The following is a 16,827-nucleotide window of genomic DNA, read 5'->3' as shown; positions in this document are numbered from 1 at the left end:
TCGTGGAGAGTAGCATGAGCCTCCACATTCTGTGAGTCTCCGCGGTGTCATGCACAACGAGCCACGTGATAAGATGCGCGGATTGACGGTCTCAGAACGGTTGTCCTCCACCACCTGGATTGAGGTGAGTAACCACATCACCACAAGGACCTACTAAGTAGTGGGAATTGGGCATTCCAAATTGGGAGAAAAGGGGGATAGTCTCCAGGGGTGATAGTCAACGTCAATACTCGCTGAGCTACCCAGGCCTCCACTTTTTGGTTTTCTTACGTCTGTGTAAATACACTTGGGGTTCAAAGTATTTTTCATTTTTCACATTAATTTGGCACGTGTCTGGTACAAATATGTGTTCTTGTTTTATGAATACAGCGTGTAATTTTTTTCGCCATCTACCTGGAAAAAAGGAAAGTGAAGTGTTACAATGTGCCCTCCTACAGGGCATATGTTAACATGACCATATTACAGCATAAAATCCCCCTCTAACAATTGAATCTGATCAAATTAACCATTTATGAGGGTGAAATAAAGTTCCGACATTCGATGTGCTGCGCTCTGAATAAAACATTTATTTATTTTATCACGTCAGGTTGGTGATGCTGTAAATGTAGCTGAATGTTTTTATTTATTTAACTAATATTTACAATGGAAACGTTACTTTCTAGGGCGGCATCGCTTCAGGGGCACTGATCTGCCAAGCCAGTTTTAGCATGTGTGCAATCTGTGTCGAACAGAATGCACCCTGTGCGTTCTGAAAACATGTTGTGTCACCCCCCATGGAATATATAGGCAGTGTACTAAATGCCTTACTACCATACTACATTTACTGTTTTTGTTATATTTGTCTATGGCAAAAACAGTGAGAGGAGTATGGATAGTATGCCATTGTGAAAGCTGAATGAAGTGAATATTTACTTACAATTCATTGAAACAAAACCGGCAGCTGTATTCAGTCGTCATGTGCGAGTGCAGCATGTGAATGATTGTCAGCTGGAGGTAAAGATACTTTCTAAATAAAAGTGTATCAAAACTCTTACATTACATGAAAGCACTTAAAGGTACCAACAATTAACAAGCCAATACCATGTTTATTGGAGCAGCCTCCCATATATATAACATGATATATTATAGAAATTAAATACCAAGGTTTTATCATATCACTGTACCATGGGACTGCCACAGTAGACTTTTGAGAAAGATAACTTTGATAAACTTCATCTTGTGCTGTGAAATGTGTAAAGGTGACAATAAAAAAATCTCATCTAGGGTGCCAAATGGGGTAGGACTGGCACTGACTACGACACACACCCTTCACAGTATCAGCTGTATTTTTGCTCATACAGACACGTCCCAGGTTTGACCCCGGCAATGTTACTGGGGTCTGATCCCGGGATCAAATTTTCTGCCATTCCTGCACCGGCTTGCGTTCACACAGAAGGCTCCCGGGATCAGAGCCCAGTGTGAATGAGGTTTATGTGGTTGCTAGGTTGTTCTGGGTGGCTGATAGGGCATTGCAATGTGGTAGCCAAGGTGTTGCTATATGGTTGCTAGGGTGTTCTCAGTGGTTGTAAGGGCATTGCTGTGTGTTTGCTAGGGTTTTCTGGGTGGTTGCTACAGCGTTGCTATGTGGTTGCTAAGGTGTTCTTGGTGGTTGCTATGTGGTAGCTAGGGTTATGTGGGTGGTTGCCAGAATGTTGCTTTGTGGTTGCTACCATGATCTGGTAGGTTGCTAGAGTGTTGCTAAGCAGTTACAAGGGTGTTCTGAGTGGTTGCTATGTGGTTTCTAGAGTGTTCTGGGTGGTTGTTATGCAGTTGCTAGGGTGTTGTGGGTGGTTGTTAGAGCATTGCTATGCGGTTGATAGGTTCTTCTTGGTGGTTGCTATGTGGTAGTTAGGGTTATGTGTGTGGTTGCTAGAGCATTGCTATTTGGTTACTAGGGTGTTCTTTGTGGTTTTTAAAACGTTGTTATGCAGTTGCTAGGGTGATCTGGGAAGCTACTAGAGCATTGCTAAGCAGTTGCTAGGGTGTTCTCATCGGTTGCTAGAGTGTTGCTATTAGGTTGCTAGGGTGTTCTGGGTGGTTGCTAGAGCATTGCTATGCAGTTTCTGGGTGTTCTTTGTGGTTGCCAGAGCATTGCTGGATGTTTTCTAAAGTGTTGCTAAGCGGTTTCTAGGGGATTCTTGAAGGTTGTTAGAGCATTGCTATGCATTTGCAGTCAGGTGTGTATCTGATGATCTGAGAGGTTGCTAGAGTGTTGCTATGCAGGTGCTAGTGTGTTTCAGTGTGGTTGATAAGGTGATCTGGGAGGCTGCTGGTGCATTGCTTTGCAGTTGCTAGTGTGATCTGAGAGGTTTCTAGAGTGTTTCTATGTGGTTGCTAGGGTGTTTCTATGTGGTTACTAAGGTGATCTAAGAGGTTGCTAGAGCGTAGCTTTGCAGTTGCTAGGGTGTTCTGGGAGGTTGCTAAGGTTTTTCTGTGGTTGCTAGAGCATTACTGTGTGGTTTCTATGGTGGTTTCTTACTGGTCCAAATCAAAAGAGAATAGTCCCTCCTATTTAAAGTAAGTCTATTTTTTTTTTTTTTTTTAGGTGATCTGTTAGTAAAGTAACAGAAGGATCATTGATCTCTATAGCACAAACACACTGAATGTTTAATATTTACTGTTAGAGGTTTGATCAATATGATAGTGATATGATGCTGGACTTTACAAACACTTGTTCCTCTCAATTTTTAAGTGCATATTCGTGTTCTGAAAGTGGACACTTGAGGGTGTTTTCTTATTACATGTTTAATTAATCTTTATAGTCTGCAATCTTATTGAATGGTCGAGAGAGAAGGAGAGAAGGTTGAGCTCTGCCAGCCAATCAGCTCTCACTCACAGCTGATAGGCACCACTGACTGACCAATCAGAGTGTGTATGTGTGAGGGGCGTGGCTTGTGTTCCAGCAGGGTTACTATACTGCGGTGGGCAGGACTTGAGTGTTGGAGTGGCAGTGATGTGAGCGGGCGATCATAGAGAGAGAGAGTGTGTTGTGTGATTCTGCTGCGCGTCTCTCTCACTGCAGCTGTGCATGCGACCGTATGCATGCATGTGTGTGTGTGTCGATGCATGCGACTGTTCTTCAAACAGCGCTCTGTGAATTCACAGCATCACCGCAGGATTCTGCGCATCTGTTGCCGTGGTGATGGGCTGCCGACTGTCACGGCCGTGGATGAGTGACAGCATTGGGGTGAGTCCAGTGTGTGTGTGTGTGTGTGTGTGTGTGTGTGTGTGTGTGTGTGATGAGTGTGTGTGATTTTGATGAGTGTGTGTGTGATTTTGATGAGTGTGTGATGAGTGTGTGTGTGTGTGTGTGTGATTTGTGATGAGTGTGTGTGTGTGTGTGTGATTGTGATGAGTGTGTGGTTGTGATGAGTGTGTGTGTGTATGTGATGAGTGTGTGATTGTGATGAGTGTGTGTGAAGAGTGTGTGATTTTGATGTGTGTATGTGTGATGAGTGTGTGTGATTGTGATGAGTTTGCGTGTGTGTGATTTTGATGAGTGTGCTTGTGATTGTGATGAGTGAGTGTGTGTGTGTGTGATTTTGATGAGTGTGTGATGAGTGTGTGTGTGCGTGTGTGTGATTGTGATGAGTGTGTGTGTGATTGTGATGAGTGTGTGTGTATGATTGTGATGAGTGTGTGTGTGTGATTGTGATGAGTGTGTGTGTGTGTGTGATGAGTGTGTGATTGTGATATGTGTGTGATTGTGATGAGTATGTGTGTGAAGAGTGTGTGTGTGTGTGTGATTTTGATGTGTGTGTGTGATGAGTGTGTGCGTGCGTGTGATGAGTGTGCGTGTGTGTGATTGTGATGAGTGTGCGTGTGTGTGATTGTGATGAGTGTGTGTGTGTGATTGTGATGAGTGTGCGTGTGTGTGATTGTGATGAGTGTGTGTGTGTGATTGTGATGAGTGTGTGTGTGTGTGTGTGTGATGAGTGTGTGATTGTGATATGTGTGTGATTGTGATGAGTATGTGTGTGAAGAGTGTGTGTGTGTGTGATGAGTGTGCGTGTGTGTGATTGTGATGAGTTTGCGTGTGTGCGATTTTGATGAGTGTGTGATGAGTGTGTGTGATTGTGATGAGTGTGTGTGATTGTGATGTGTGTGTGATTGTGATGAGTGTGTGTGTGTGTGATTGTGATGAGCGTGTGTGTGTGTGTGTGATGAGTGTGTGATTGTGATATGTGTGCGATTGTGATGAGTATGTGTGTGAAGAGTGTGTGTGTGTGTGATGAGTGTGCGTGTGTGTGATTGTGATGAGTTTGCGTGTGTGCGATTTTGATGAGTGTGTGATGAGTGTGTGTGATTGTGATGAGTGTGTGTGATTGTGATGTGTGTGTGATTGTGATGAGTTTGCGTGTGTGTGTGTGATTTTGATGAGTGTGCGTGTGTGTGATTGTGATGAGTGTGTGTGAGTTTGTGTGTGTGATTGTGATGTGTGTGTGATTGTGATGTGTGAGTGTGTGTGTGTGATTTTGATGAGTGTGCGTGTGATTGTGATGAGTGTGTGAGTGTGTGTGTGTGTGTGTGTGTGTGTGTTGATGGTGACTATGAGTGACACTGATGCTGATACACCACGTCCAATTTGTCCTCTCATTTCTCACACACACACACACACACACACACACACACACACACACACTCTCTCTCTCTCTCTCTCTCTCTCTCTCTCTCTATCTCTCTCGTGACTCATACATACATGATTATTTTCATCGTGTGTGTGCCTGAGGTTCAGTCCAGTACAGATGTGGTCCTGAGGGGGGATGTGTTTACACAGATGTGTGTTACACAGCCAACAGTCAACCTATAGAGTGTGATTAAACTGTGTGTGTGTGAGATAAATCAAATTAGGTTAAATAGAGTGTACGACGACGGCTGACGGTCACTCAAATGAGCGTCAAATGTTTTTTTGCTTACAATTTTACATTTAAACTTACAGTCCTTGTGTATTATTCATGAGACATGAACAGAACGAATTTTACATTTGAAACAATTGTTTATGAACAATTTATACAGAAATTAGATCTGTTCGTGTCTCATGAATAATGAACAAAGACTGTACATTTTTAATGACGTTTAGTTTGATGAAAGTATTTACGTAAGAATGGTATTATGAACGATTTACGCACTATAATATATTATGTTACTATAAAACCATTTCATGGAGTCTTTAAAATCGCTTGGTTGGTCCTTTGTCATTCAGGTTCATGGTCGGGATTTGACGCACCTGCAGAACCGCGAGGCCTTTCGTATCCTGGCCAGTTATGAGCAGCCAATCACGCTTCAGATTGAGGGGCGGAGGGGGCAGAGCCTGCAGTATAACAGGACGACGGACTGCAGCACGCAGACGGAGCGATTGTGGGATCCTCTTCGAGCGCACTCCTGTACCTTACCACACCTGCCTAATGCGGACAGGTGCGACAGCTCACTGCTGACACCTAATGGACAAACATTTCACACTGTTAATAGTGCAAGAACAAGATCATTTAATGCATCTTGAGTGAAGGGGGCGGGGCCAGAGCTGTGTCCTACAACTGAAGGGAGGGGACAGTGCTTGTGTTATCACTATATAATATTCATTTTACATAACCCACAAATATATGAGTGTTTATGTTCTTTTCCCGCCTTTTCAGGACGTACTACAATCACATGACTCTGCCAGGTAACCGTAGAGAAGGAAGCAGGTACGAATACCTGCCCAACACACCCAGAGACCTGGAGCACAGAGAACGCCTGTCCTACAACGTAAGTCATTAACATAATACATGTATGATAATATGCAGGTGTTAATATTCATAAGGACATGCATGCAGTTGCTTGATTTAAGAAAGTTACATTTTTTAAAATTACATTTGAATGTGACACAAATCTGGCACACTTTCATATGTGAAAATAAATTGGAAACAAATTTTGCAACGTAACTTCAGTATAAACCATGAATTAAGAATTAATGTGATTTTTAAATGAACCTAACTTGTCATTCTTTATGTAGTTGTGTGTTTGATTTACACTTGATGTAAAGAAATTGGAGAACAGACCTTGTTTTAGACCTTATAGCATTAATAAATATACTGTATAATTTATAAAAACATTATTTATTCAAATCAATAAATTCATGTTTTAAAATATTTTATAATTAATTCAATTATATAATTAAAAATACATATAAATTAATTATAATAAATAAAATACAAACTAATTTTTTTTATTGCGCTTTTACATTAACATATTAAAAGTATTTTATAATTTATAGTATAAAATAAATAATAAATTATAATTATTTGTATAGCTCTCTTCATAATACATTTTGTGTTAAAGCAGCTTTTCGGAAACTCTTGCCTTATAACACTGAGCAAAAATAAAGCAGACTGTGTTATTTACATTATGATTAATAGATAATTATGATTTAAATATATTAATAAATAAAAATGCTAGGCCAGGGCACCATGGCTGCATTTTCAAATGTGACAAAACCCACTGAAAAATCTTATTTTAAGCAGAAAATAGGAATTGAGCACTGTAGCATCTGACACTAACATCAATATCAAACATTTATTTCCAAATCCTGGTTAATTTTACAGTGACAAGCTCAAATGAATGTTTAAAAGCAGTTGTTTCGTTAATTTTATGTGTGTAGTGTTAAGAGATGGTAAATTGTGTGTGTCTCCAAATAAACACGTTTTTCAAAATGAAGCTTCTCTCTTATGCGCAGGAATTATTCATGCTTTTAGCTACGCTTGGGAATGCACACACACATGCGCACACACACATGCACACACACACATGCACACACACAGACAATCGAACACGACTCACGTGTGCGGTGGGCGAGAGGAAATAAAGCCACTGAAGGAGAGAGAGACAGACAGTTTTCTTCATTTACCGTTAACAGTCATTTAAAAACCAAAGATAATGACATTTGTTATGCTAATAATTCATCATAATTAGATCAGAAATGGACGAATGTTCTTCTCATAAGGGCAGAAACATTTCATATGAAATAATGATACTAAGAGTGTTACGGGTTCAGTCTATGGGGCAAGTGTACTAAAGGGTCAACAAATGAAGCCAGATTCATTGTCAATAAATCGTCACATTTAGTAACAGTCTGGTTCTATGTTTAATAATCGTTTTTTTAGGACCCAGAGTTCTCGAATGGCGTTTCTCAGGGACAAAACTGTCTGATTGGATGCTGCAATGCGAATCCAGATGAACCCAGAAGCTTCCAGAGTCAGGTGAGATTTTTTGACCTACTACTTCTGAAAGAGCATGAAAATATGACCAGAACCTACATAAGGAATAATTGATGAAAGACTATTGAATTATTGATCATTTAATGCACACACAAGGTGGTAATGCGGCCATTGCAAAGTGACCGATAAACCTCAGGTATGCATTTATTTTTAATAATTTAACGTTTGTCGTCAATTGTTCCGCTTGCACTTCGGTTATGTAAATGTGTTTATCTCAACACATTCTGAGGGTTTCGTCCCTAAAACGCTGTTGTGTGTAGAACTACTGTCTTAAGCCAACAATAAAGTGTCTTGCTTTGAAACAGACCAATCCACCTTCTCGAAACTGTCTATTAATTTAAACATTCTTACAGTTCTGAAATTAATGTGGAACTGTAAAGCAGTCAACTATCCCTTACCCCTAACCCTACCCCCTTACCCATACCCCCTAACCCAACATCCTTACCCCTAACCCTTACCCTAAACCCTGCCCCCCCTTACCCCTTACCCCCTTACCCCTAACCCTTACCCTTAACCCTGCGCCCATACCCTTACCCCTTACTCTACCTCCTTATCCCTAACCCTACCCCTTAAACCTACCCCCTTACCCCTAACCCAACATCCTTACCCCTAACCCTTACCCTTAACCCTGCCCCCTTACTCTTACCCCTTACTCTACCTCCTTACCCCTAACCCTACCCCTTAACCTTACCCCCTTTCCCCTTACCCTTACCCCTACTCCCTTACCCCTAACCCTTAACCCTGCCCCCTTACTCTACCTCCTTACCCCTAACCCTACCCCTTAACCCTACCCCTTTCCCCTTACTCTACCCCCTTACCCATAACCCTTACCCCCAACCCTTACCCTTAACCCTGCCCCCTTACCCTACCTCCTTACCCCTAACACTACCCCTTAAACCTACCCCCTTACCCCTAACCCAACATCCTTACCCCTAACCCTTAACCCTGCCCCCTTACTCTTACCCCTTACTCTACCTCCTTACCCCTAACCCTACCCCTTAACCCTACCCCCTTTCCCCTTACCCCTACCCCCTTACCCCTAACCCTTAACCCTGCCTCCTTACCCTTACCCCTTACTCTACCCCCTTTCCCCTTAACCCTTAACCCTTACCCCTAACCCTTACCCCTTACCCCTAATCCTTAACCCTACCCCCTTACCCCTAACTTAACCCTTACCCCTAACCCTACACCTGGAACTATTTCATCATCTGTGCAGTTATGGAGAATGAATCAATAATCTTCAAATGTTAATCAACAATTAATTAAGATTCTGAATGAATGAATCTAGAACCGGACTTGAGCCGAGAGTTCAGGATTTCACCTGTAGATTGTAGAACTGTATTGTGACTTCAGCATTCAGGCTGATTCTCAAAAGCATCTCGATCTGTCACAGCCCGAGAGGCGAGGAGTCACAGATTATGTAAGTTATGTGTTACCAGGCAACTAGCGATCATAAATACTGAATATTCTCAGCCGGTCTGCCATAAGAATGACTCCCAGCTCAAATCTGCTACAGTTCAATGAATTCAGATCATATATCATTTAAATGTGAAACTTTTTTTTCCTTAAACCTTTGTGACTTCACAAAGTCAAAGAGAAAGGGATATTTCATCTAAACATAAGTATTATCATTTAGTCTACTTTACAGTAGTGTCACATATTTAGACTTTTAACTAAAAGCATTGTCTGGTCCACATAGCAACTTATTTTGGCCAAGAACTGCCCACACAGGCAAGATATATAAAGACACCAATCACAGTTTTTTACGTGTTGTTTAGGGGTGAGTTTATGTGAAATCACTGATACCACTATAATAGACTGCTGTGGGGAAAAAACCTTCAAAATATGGCGTGGTAGACCCTTCAATGGCTTTTTAGAAAAATATAGTGTAGACTTCAATGTCAGAATTTCTGTCCATCTAAAAGTAATGAAGCTTTGATTATTTCACAGATATTACTCTGAAAACAAAGAGGGCTGTACGGTTCTGCTTGTGGAAATCTCTAGTGTTTTAATCAAAACTCAAAAAAGATTTGATGTCATGAACGTCACAAACTTCAAATTCAGTGACTACAACTTTCTCAGATGTGCTCATTGTAGCCATCTGAGAACTTGTACACTCAACTTTGTTAATGGGTGTTGTTTGGAAGAACACAAAGTCGAATCTTTGTACAATGGTAAAATCACTGTAACGCACCGCCTTGAGTGGTGTATTACTTTCATTTAATAATATGTATGTTTGTGTGTGACAGACTGATGACGATGACTACATGATGGAGAAACCCATCGGTTATCTGCCCCTCCACCACGAGCTGGACAGCGGTCTCGGCTGGACAGATGGCAGTTTCCACCAGGGCGAGCTGTCAGGGGTGGAGACGGAGGAGGGGCTTGATGAATGCCACGTCCACGCAGGGGGAGGTTCACCTTCATCTGAATCCTTTATCTCATCGGAACTGAGCGACTCAGGATTTTATAGCGTCAGTACTGGAGAGTTTCTGCGATTCCAGCGACTGCTAGAGAAACGCATGCGCCATTACAATGCTCGCATGCACCACCAGGGGGAGCCGTCTTCCCGCGAACGCCGAGACAGCCAAATAAAACACCGCGAGTTGGAGGCCATCCCTGAGGCGCTAACGGTGCAGCCTCAAAACCTCTGCATACCCGCAGTTCCGGGGTCGCGAGGTTTGTCCCGAGTGTCATCCGTGCAGTACCGCAAAGAGGAGCGACCGTGTTTGAACAGACATAGCTCAAGCAGTGGCTCGCTGTTCAGTCCCGCTATGCACTCTACGTGCAGTACCCCATCTGGCCAGCGGAGGCCACTGCCACATCGAAGCTCTGCAGGAATGCTGAGAAGAAGCAGGACATTGCATCACCATCCTGCATCCATGGAGCACCGCAGGCGGGCGAGTCACCCAGCATCACCCAACTACTGCAGTGCAACGCTGCATCACTGCAGCCACACAATCGACCTTCCAATGGAGCTACCTGAAGAACCGAATGTCACCATGTTGCACAGTATGGGGCACCTGGCACACCCTGCTCTCGCCGCACAGACTGCACGCACTACACACGCTACACATATGATGAGTCAACCGTCATTGGTATGTCCAATTGACGACCACTGCTGCGTTCCGCCTCCAAATTTTCAAGACAACAACAGGATGCGAGCATCAACTGAACCCCAGCTACAGCAGAACTTTGTGAACGAGCAGGCGCCCAGCCGACAACGAGACGTGCGATTCCACACCTTGAGTCACACGCCCAGTCAGGACGCCAACGATACCTGGCCTAAACCCGCCAACCGCCTGGGCGCAGGGGGTGGAGGCGGTCTCTACAGCACTCTAGAGGGACACATGCCCACTGCAGCCACCCGGAAAACAGCTAGCGGAAACATGCGGGCAGTTCGAAACCAGATGTTACGAGATCGAGCATCCCGTCTGGCGGATGAGCGTAGCGGCATGAGTACGGATGAGGAAAGCCACACCGACGTCCGTATGGGTCGATATTGGAGTCGCACTGAACGCCGTGAGCATATGCTGCAGAAACAGCGACAGCAGCTGGCCAGAGGGGGCGTAGCTGTTACCGGATTGGTGCATGGGGGCGGGATCATTGGAGGAACTAACATAGATAACAGTTATAGTACAGTTCTCGAGCTGAGCCAGCGGAAACTAAGTCGTCTGAGGAACCGAAAGGTGCTTGACGACTGGACCACTGTAGAGGAACTTCTAACCCACGGAACTCGGCTCGGTGCCAGCGAAGACGCCCTACAGCTGCCCACATCTTTACTCACCGTCACAACTGTATAGCAACACTCCCTGAGTGTGTGTTCAGATGTATGTGTGTTTGTGTTTTGGATCTGCCCGCACTACACAAAGCTACCTCCTGAAATTGAGGTTAACTGTAGATACAAACGTTTCCACGGTAGTAAATTGATTTGTATATTTGCAGTATCTGGTTTTGCATTGTGTTGTAAAGAGACATTTCATTACAGAGCGAAATTACCACAGTTGGATTCGACCGCATGAAGCAATACAACATAGATGCCGATACCAGACAAACTAAATTTCATTTGGTGCAAGCGTATTTTTTTGCTGTTGTTGTTGTAAAAAAGAACGAAAATTTTCGTTATGGATAATTTAAAGTGGTGCTTACATTTAATTTAATTTATTTAAAAATAAATTGCAGTTAGCCTATACACCCCATCCAGATGACATCACTTTTGCACAAAATACGAAATTCTCTCTGACTGTCTTCCGCTAGCTGAGCGAATTTACGGAGTGTAAACAGCCCCTCTTTTCAATGACGAATCTGATATTACGGGAATGATATTGCATAATCTAATGATGGATTGTGAGTCAGATATGCAGTGGCCAATGATCGGGTGTGCAGAGTTAGGGTAAGGGTTAGGTCTGACCCTAACCTAACCCTACGCTGGAGATTAGGCAGCAGAACGTGAGTGTATGTTGTGAAGTGTGTGGGTTCTTGCACTATAACTGTAGTCCTGTAGAGTATTTTTAAAGCTATTTTTCTTGTGCTCTTCACAATTGATGTCACAAAAAGAAACAAAGATGTTTTTTAAAGACTAAAAGAATCACGTTAGCAGCTGTAAAACTGTTTGTCGAGCCAGATGGTGCACTGAACTGTTTGTTTTGTTCTAATGTGCAATTTTTTCAGATATTTTTAGTGCACCGTTAAGCAAACCAGGGGGATTCATTCATGACACATGAGCATGAATGAGGCCAAATTATTTTCCAAAGTAGAAGGTGAACAAGTATTTGTGTCCGCGAGGGATGTTTGCGCTATCAGGATTTTCCCCACCTGCACTATTTTTGGTGCACAAGCACTGGAGTGTTTACAATTTTCCTTCACAACTGTGACTCTATGCGATACATCTCTTTCGCTCTCCTTCATTTCCGAGGTAAAATCACGTCATTTTCACCGTGAATCAAGCGCTGTGAATAATGGATGTGAACGGATGGACCATCTTCCTGTGCGACGCACGGATTAACGGAGCTCTGCTTCTCCCATCGAGTTTCCCCTTTTAGAAATGATTTTCTTGGAATATGATGTACATGTGCTTGTAATAAAGATGAGATTTTAATTAGCTACTCCTTGAAGTGTGTGTGGGTTTTTTGTAATGTGGCCCTTATTAAAGTGGGTGTTTGGAGTTTAGTGGCCCTCCGGTGAAATCTTTCATGAAAGTAATATTACTCTAACCCTTTCATTAAATCCAGAAACTGACGGTACATTTGTTTTAATTGAGCAAGTGAAGTGTGTTAAATGTGCACTGAACTAGACAATCAGTGAATCTCAGTTCCAGCACATTTTCACTAATGTTTTAAAATTATTATTGGTTAAAGATTTATAAAAATCATCATTTAGATGCACTTACAAAGAGCAATTTCTAGCAAATAAAATATTTTAGAGCTGAGCATATGTAAATGTATTTTGACTATAGATAGTCTTTGAGCCCTGAACTTGAATGTGGAAATCGTGGTGAATTATACATAAATAAATCTTTGCCTCGATTATTTAACAAATTATATTTTCTTAACCCTTGTGCGACCTTCGGGACATTTTTGTCTTTTTCATTTTCATTTTTTTGATCATTTTGTCTGTGTTAATGCCAACGGCATAAATGTTGCCAAAGGTGTGTATTTTTGGGGGGAATTTTGATATTTCAACCTCTGTTCCTATAATACACTGTGTACACAAAATAGTTACACTCAGGACCTTCCGGACAAAAATGTCCCCATTGAAACCCATTAAAACGGCAATATTTGATCCCAGTGCCATTAAAGCATAAGATCATGAATTCTATGATATTATGCTTTCATTCCGGAGCCCCGAGTTCAAAATGTACGTTTAATATTTTCCACCAGATGGCGCCATTTTTCTCATGTTTAGCCTATGGAGCAAATACAAGCTTTTCCCCTATTTTCTGTATTATAGAGCACTGCAGGACAATGAATAAATGATGCAGGTAAAATTGTGAGTGGGTGTGTTGGTATGGATGTCAGAGTGTGTTTTGTATGTGTGTATTGAGAAATGTGTGTGTACGTGTGTGTGAGAGAGAGAGAGAGAGTGTAAAAAACAACAGTGGCATTATGTAAACAAACTGGCATTTAAAGGGTTAAAATCCTGACAATAAATGAATATTTGGTCGTTATGATCAGGACTGATGCTAGTTAAAAAAATTAACCCATTGAAAGTGAAAATAATATTAATATATAAAATTATGGCAGTTTTGTTACATGGATATTTTTGTCCTCTAAGCTGGGGTTTTCAAACTTTTTAATCCCAAGGACCCCCAAATATGATGATTCCATGCAGGGGACCCCCCTTGCCTACAATATAAAGGCACCAATGTATTTTTGTGTAAATAATTTTATATAAAGACATACTGCAATTAATATTACAATAAACGTACCTCTGAAATGCTGTTTCAATAACAATTTTATTTTATTATTTGACAACTCACTATAGCCAAACATACTTCTCACAATTAACAATTTTCTGTAGCTTCTGTAATTTTATTTTTCTGAAAATGTTTACAATATTTACATTAACTGAACAGGGTACCTTTTTTTCACAGTATTAAGGCACCGGTAGATGAAAAGTTAAATCTGAAGGGCAGCACTTGCATTACAAACATGTACATCAAACCAAACCACATTCACTGAATTATGGGATGGATGAGCCTGGAGGCTTCTACAGTTTGTCAATCACGAAACCATACGTAGATTTGGTTATTAACATCTTTAGGTTAAAAAATGGTGTAAAGAATGATCTTTTTTTCTGTCGTTTTGGATCCGTTTGAAAACCCCTGCTATAAGGACCTCCGAGTAACTATTATAAAATTGACAAGGGTTAATTCATGTTTATCCTACTCTTAATAAGGACACACAGTGCAAAATCCTATTTTCGTATCTTCTTGTTGTGTAGTAAAAATATTAAAACACCCATAAACTTGCTGTTTAACAGTAATGTATAATTAGTGTCGGTATTTAAGCACAGACTGGCACAATCACAGACTTCATATCCGTTCCTCCGGAGCAGTTCACATGATCCTTCAAGCGTGTTTTTCGCTTTGTCTGATCTGAATCTCTGAACTTTAAATGTTCCTAAAACACTAGAACACAAAATGGAATCCAACAATAGAAAAGAGCAAAATGGAACCGAATTACAGAAAAATGTGTTTCTTCAACTCATTTAAAGATCTTTGGCGACACCTGCTGGACAGACACAGTTACTGCACGACACAAAACTCATCAGCATCTTATTTTCATCTCATCATCAACTGATTCATTTTATTTCAGGAATGTTTTTGACACGCTGTAAAGAAAACATTTCTTAATCAGTATCTTCCGTCTTGTAAAAATATCTAAAATATCTAAACAACCTTAAAACAAGATCCAAATACTTGAGAATATATCTTGAATTAAGTTTTCACTCGCGTATGTTTTTACAAAATTACAAAATTCAGTGGGGTTTATGCTTTAAAAAGAACAAACAGCAAGTAAAATAATATATTTTCTGAACAAGTCTTATTATGTTACACAATTTTGCTTGTCAAGTAAATGTCACAGATATTTTTTTAATGGAAAACAAGACAGAAATACTGATTAGGAAAATAAATTCTTTGCAGTGCAGCTTAAAAAACATGTTTGTGCCAAAAAACAAAAAAACTGGTTTAATATATATATATATATATATATATATATATATATATATATATATATATATATATATAAAAACATCATCAGTCCAGAGGTATCGCTGAAAACTAAAAACAAACAGGATATTTGACACAGCTGGTACTGTTACACAGCGACAGATCATTCTACTCTACAAAAAATACATGCATCCCTCACTATCGCTGCCTCTCTCTCTCTCTCTCTCTCTCTACATGTGGAATGGATCATTTGGGCTTCAAACTGCAGCATCGTTGAGCTGTAACATCCATCGGTAATAATGCAACACAAACGCAGTCTTTACAGTCCATAAAAAGAGCGGCGATATTCATCCACACAGACAGGGGGCGCCGTTTCCCTTCAGCTTCAGTCCAAACCCTGAACTTCATGCTGCTTGTACGACGATGACACGAGATTTCCTGAAAAACATTATTTAAATTGTTAAATTAAACAGAATTCACATCTTATAAGAAAAAAATTACGTAAAGTCGAAACGAAATGCATCAAAATGAGCAATTTTCACAGCTTAAACAATATATTTAAAACACGTATTTATAGTTTATAAAATAACGATAAACTGTTGCATTGTTCAAGTCAACGTAAAAACATATTCACACCAAGAACGATGCGACAAAGCAATTCGTCAGTTTGAGAAAAGTTCACATAGCTAATTACAAGCGAAACAAAAGTCTATCATGTGTTGTAATGCAAGATATGACCCATCTGACAAATAAGGTTTAAAATCAAGAATCGTTTTTTATTCAGGACCAGTTCCATAGTAAAAAAACAAACAAACAAACAAAAAATGACGTTTTCGGTTACCAGTTCTTGAACGTCTGTATTTTTCAGCCAATGTGAACGGAAAATTGTACTAGAATATTCTTACCGTGTTTAATCCTTCCTCAAAAAACTTCCTAAGAAGTACTAAAACAATTGTTATTGGAACAGTTAAAGAACTAAAATTATTTAAAATTTTTATTAAATTATTATTTATAATAATAATAATAATAATAATACATTATTATTCAGTATTATTATTAAAGTGGAATCGAAAGCAGAATTTTTCATATGCTTCAACATTTACTTGCATTTAAATGTAAAATGCAGCCAATTGCTAAATTGTAACGTATGTTTTTGCGCAACTACGCATCAGAAAAACATGTTGCTTTATTGAGGAATGCATTGTTTCCATTTAAAAGTTTCTCGCAGTTGAAATTCACAACAGCGGGCCTCATTCATGAAACACGAGCAGATCAAATTCTTGTTTAAATTGTTCGTTAAACCGTTCTGACGTAAATTCTCAGATTCATGAATGTTTTCGTATTTTCAAAACGTTTGTCGGAACGAACAAAATGTACAACTGCTCCCGACCACGTGTAAATCGAAGACATCCGAACACGTTGTGTTCTTTCAGACAAACTAACGTGACTACATTTTGATAGAAGTGAAATTAAATAAGTTATGAAAAAATAACTAATAATTAAATGAGTGAAATTAACCTTTAGGGGGAAAAAACGTTTTAAACCATATACTTAAAGCGTTACTTTGGTGATTGCATTTATTCCTTCAAAGTAAAGTTTATTCCCAACTCTGATTCATAAATGTTATATCGTTTCTTCAGCAGTTTTGCTTGATATGGGGCGAAACGTTTGTGGAAAGACGCAGTTTATGTTTGATTTTAATTAAAGCCCTGTAAAATGACTGGTTGGAGAGTTTCTTCATTCGATATGATCTCTATGACTCTAAGCGAGTGTTTGCTAAATCAGTATTTTACAATGTGAATGCACTCCATTACTTGTATTACTTTTCGCATAGATGTTTAAAGCTTCCTGTTCTCATTAACT

General features: G+C 40.3%; 2 protein-coding genes across 5 annotated transcripts in view; one reads left to right on the top strand and one right to left on the bottom strand.

Annotated features, from left to right (window-relative positions):
• Positions 1-2,808: 2,808 nt before the first annotated feature.
• Positions 2,809-15,014, top strand: LOC127438380 (uncharacterized). The gene is made up of 5 exons (XM_051693924.1): positions 2,809-3,226; positions 5,243-5,454; positions 5,673-5,784; positions 7,179-7,274; positions 9,542-15,014. Exons 1-5 carry the CDS (start codon positions 3,182-3,184, stop codon positions 11,093-11,095), a joined length of 2,019 nt encoding a protein of 672 aa, XP_051549884.1. The 5' UTR covers positions 2,809-3,181; the 3' UTR covers positions 11,096-15,014.
• LOC127438385 (retinoblastoma-binding protein 5-like) overlaps positions 14,995-16,827 on the bottom strand; it is a 17,547-nt gene continuing 15,714 nt past the window's right edge. The window contains exon 14 of one of the 4 annotated variants that reach the window (XM_051693934.1): positions 14,995-15,402. In XM_051693934.1, coding sequence (XP_051549894.1) covers positions 15,350-15,402 — 53 coding nt within the window. In that variant the 3' untranslated portion in view covers positions 14,995-15,349. The remainder of the gene's footprint in view (positions 15,403-16,827) is intronic. The other 3 variants (XM_051693935.1, XM_051693932.1, XM_051693933.1) reach the window with 3 other exon arrangements.

This window comes from Myxocyprinus asiaticus, chromosome 49 (genome assembly GCF_019703515.2).
Source record: "Myxocyprinus asiaticus isolate MX2 ecotype Aquarium Trade chromosome 49, UBuf_Myxa_2, whole genome shotgun sequence".
Taxonomy (NCBI): Eukaryota; Metazoa; Chordata; class Actinopteri; order Cypriniformes; family Catostomidae; genus Myxocyprinus; species Myxocyprinus asiaticus.
Note: the sequence above shows the minus strand (reverse complement) of the source record. Positions and strands in the feature narration are given on the sequence as shown.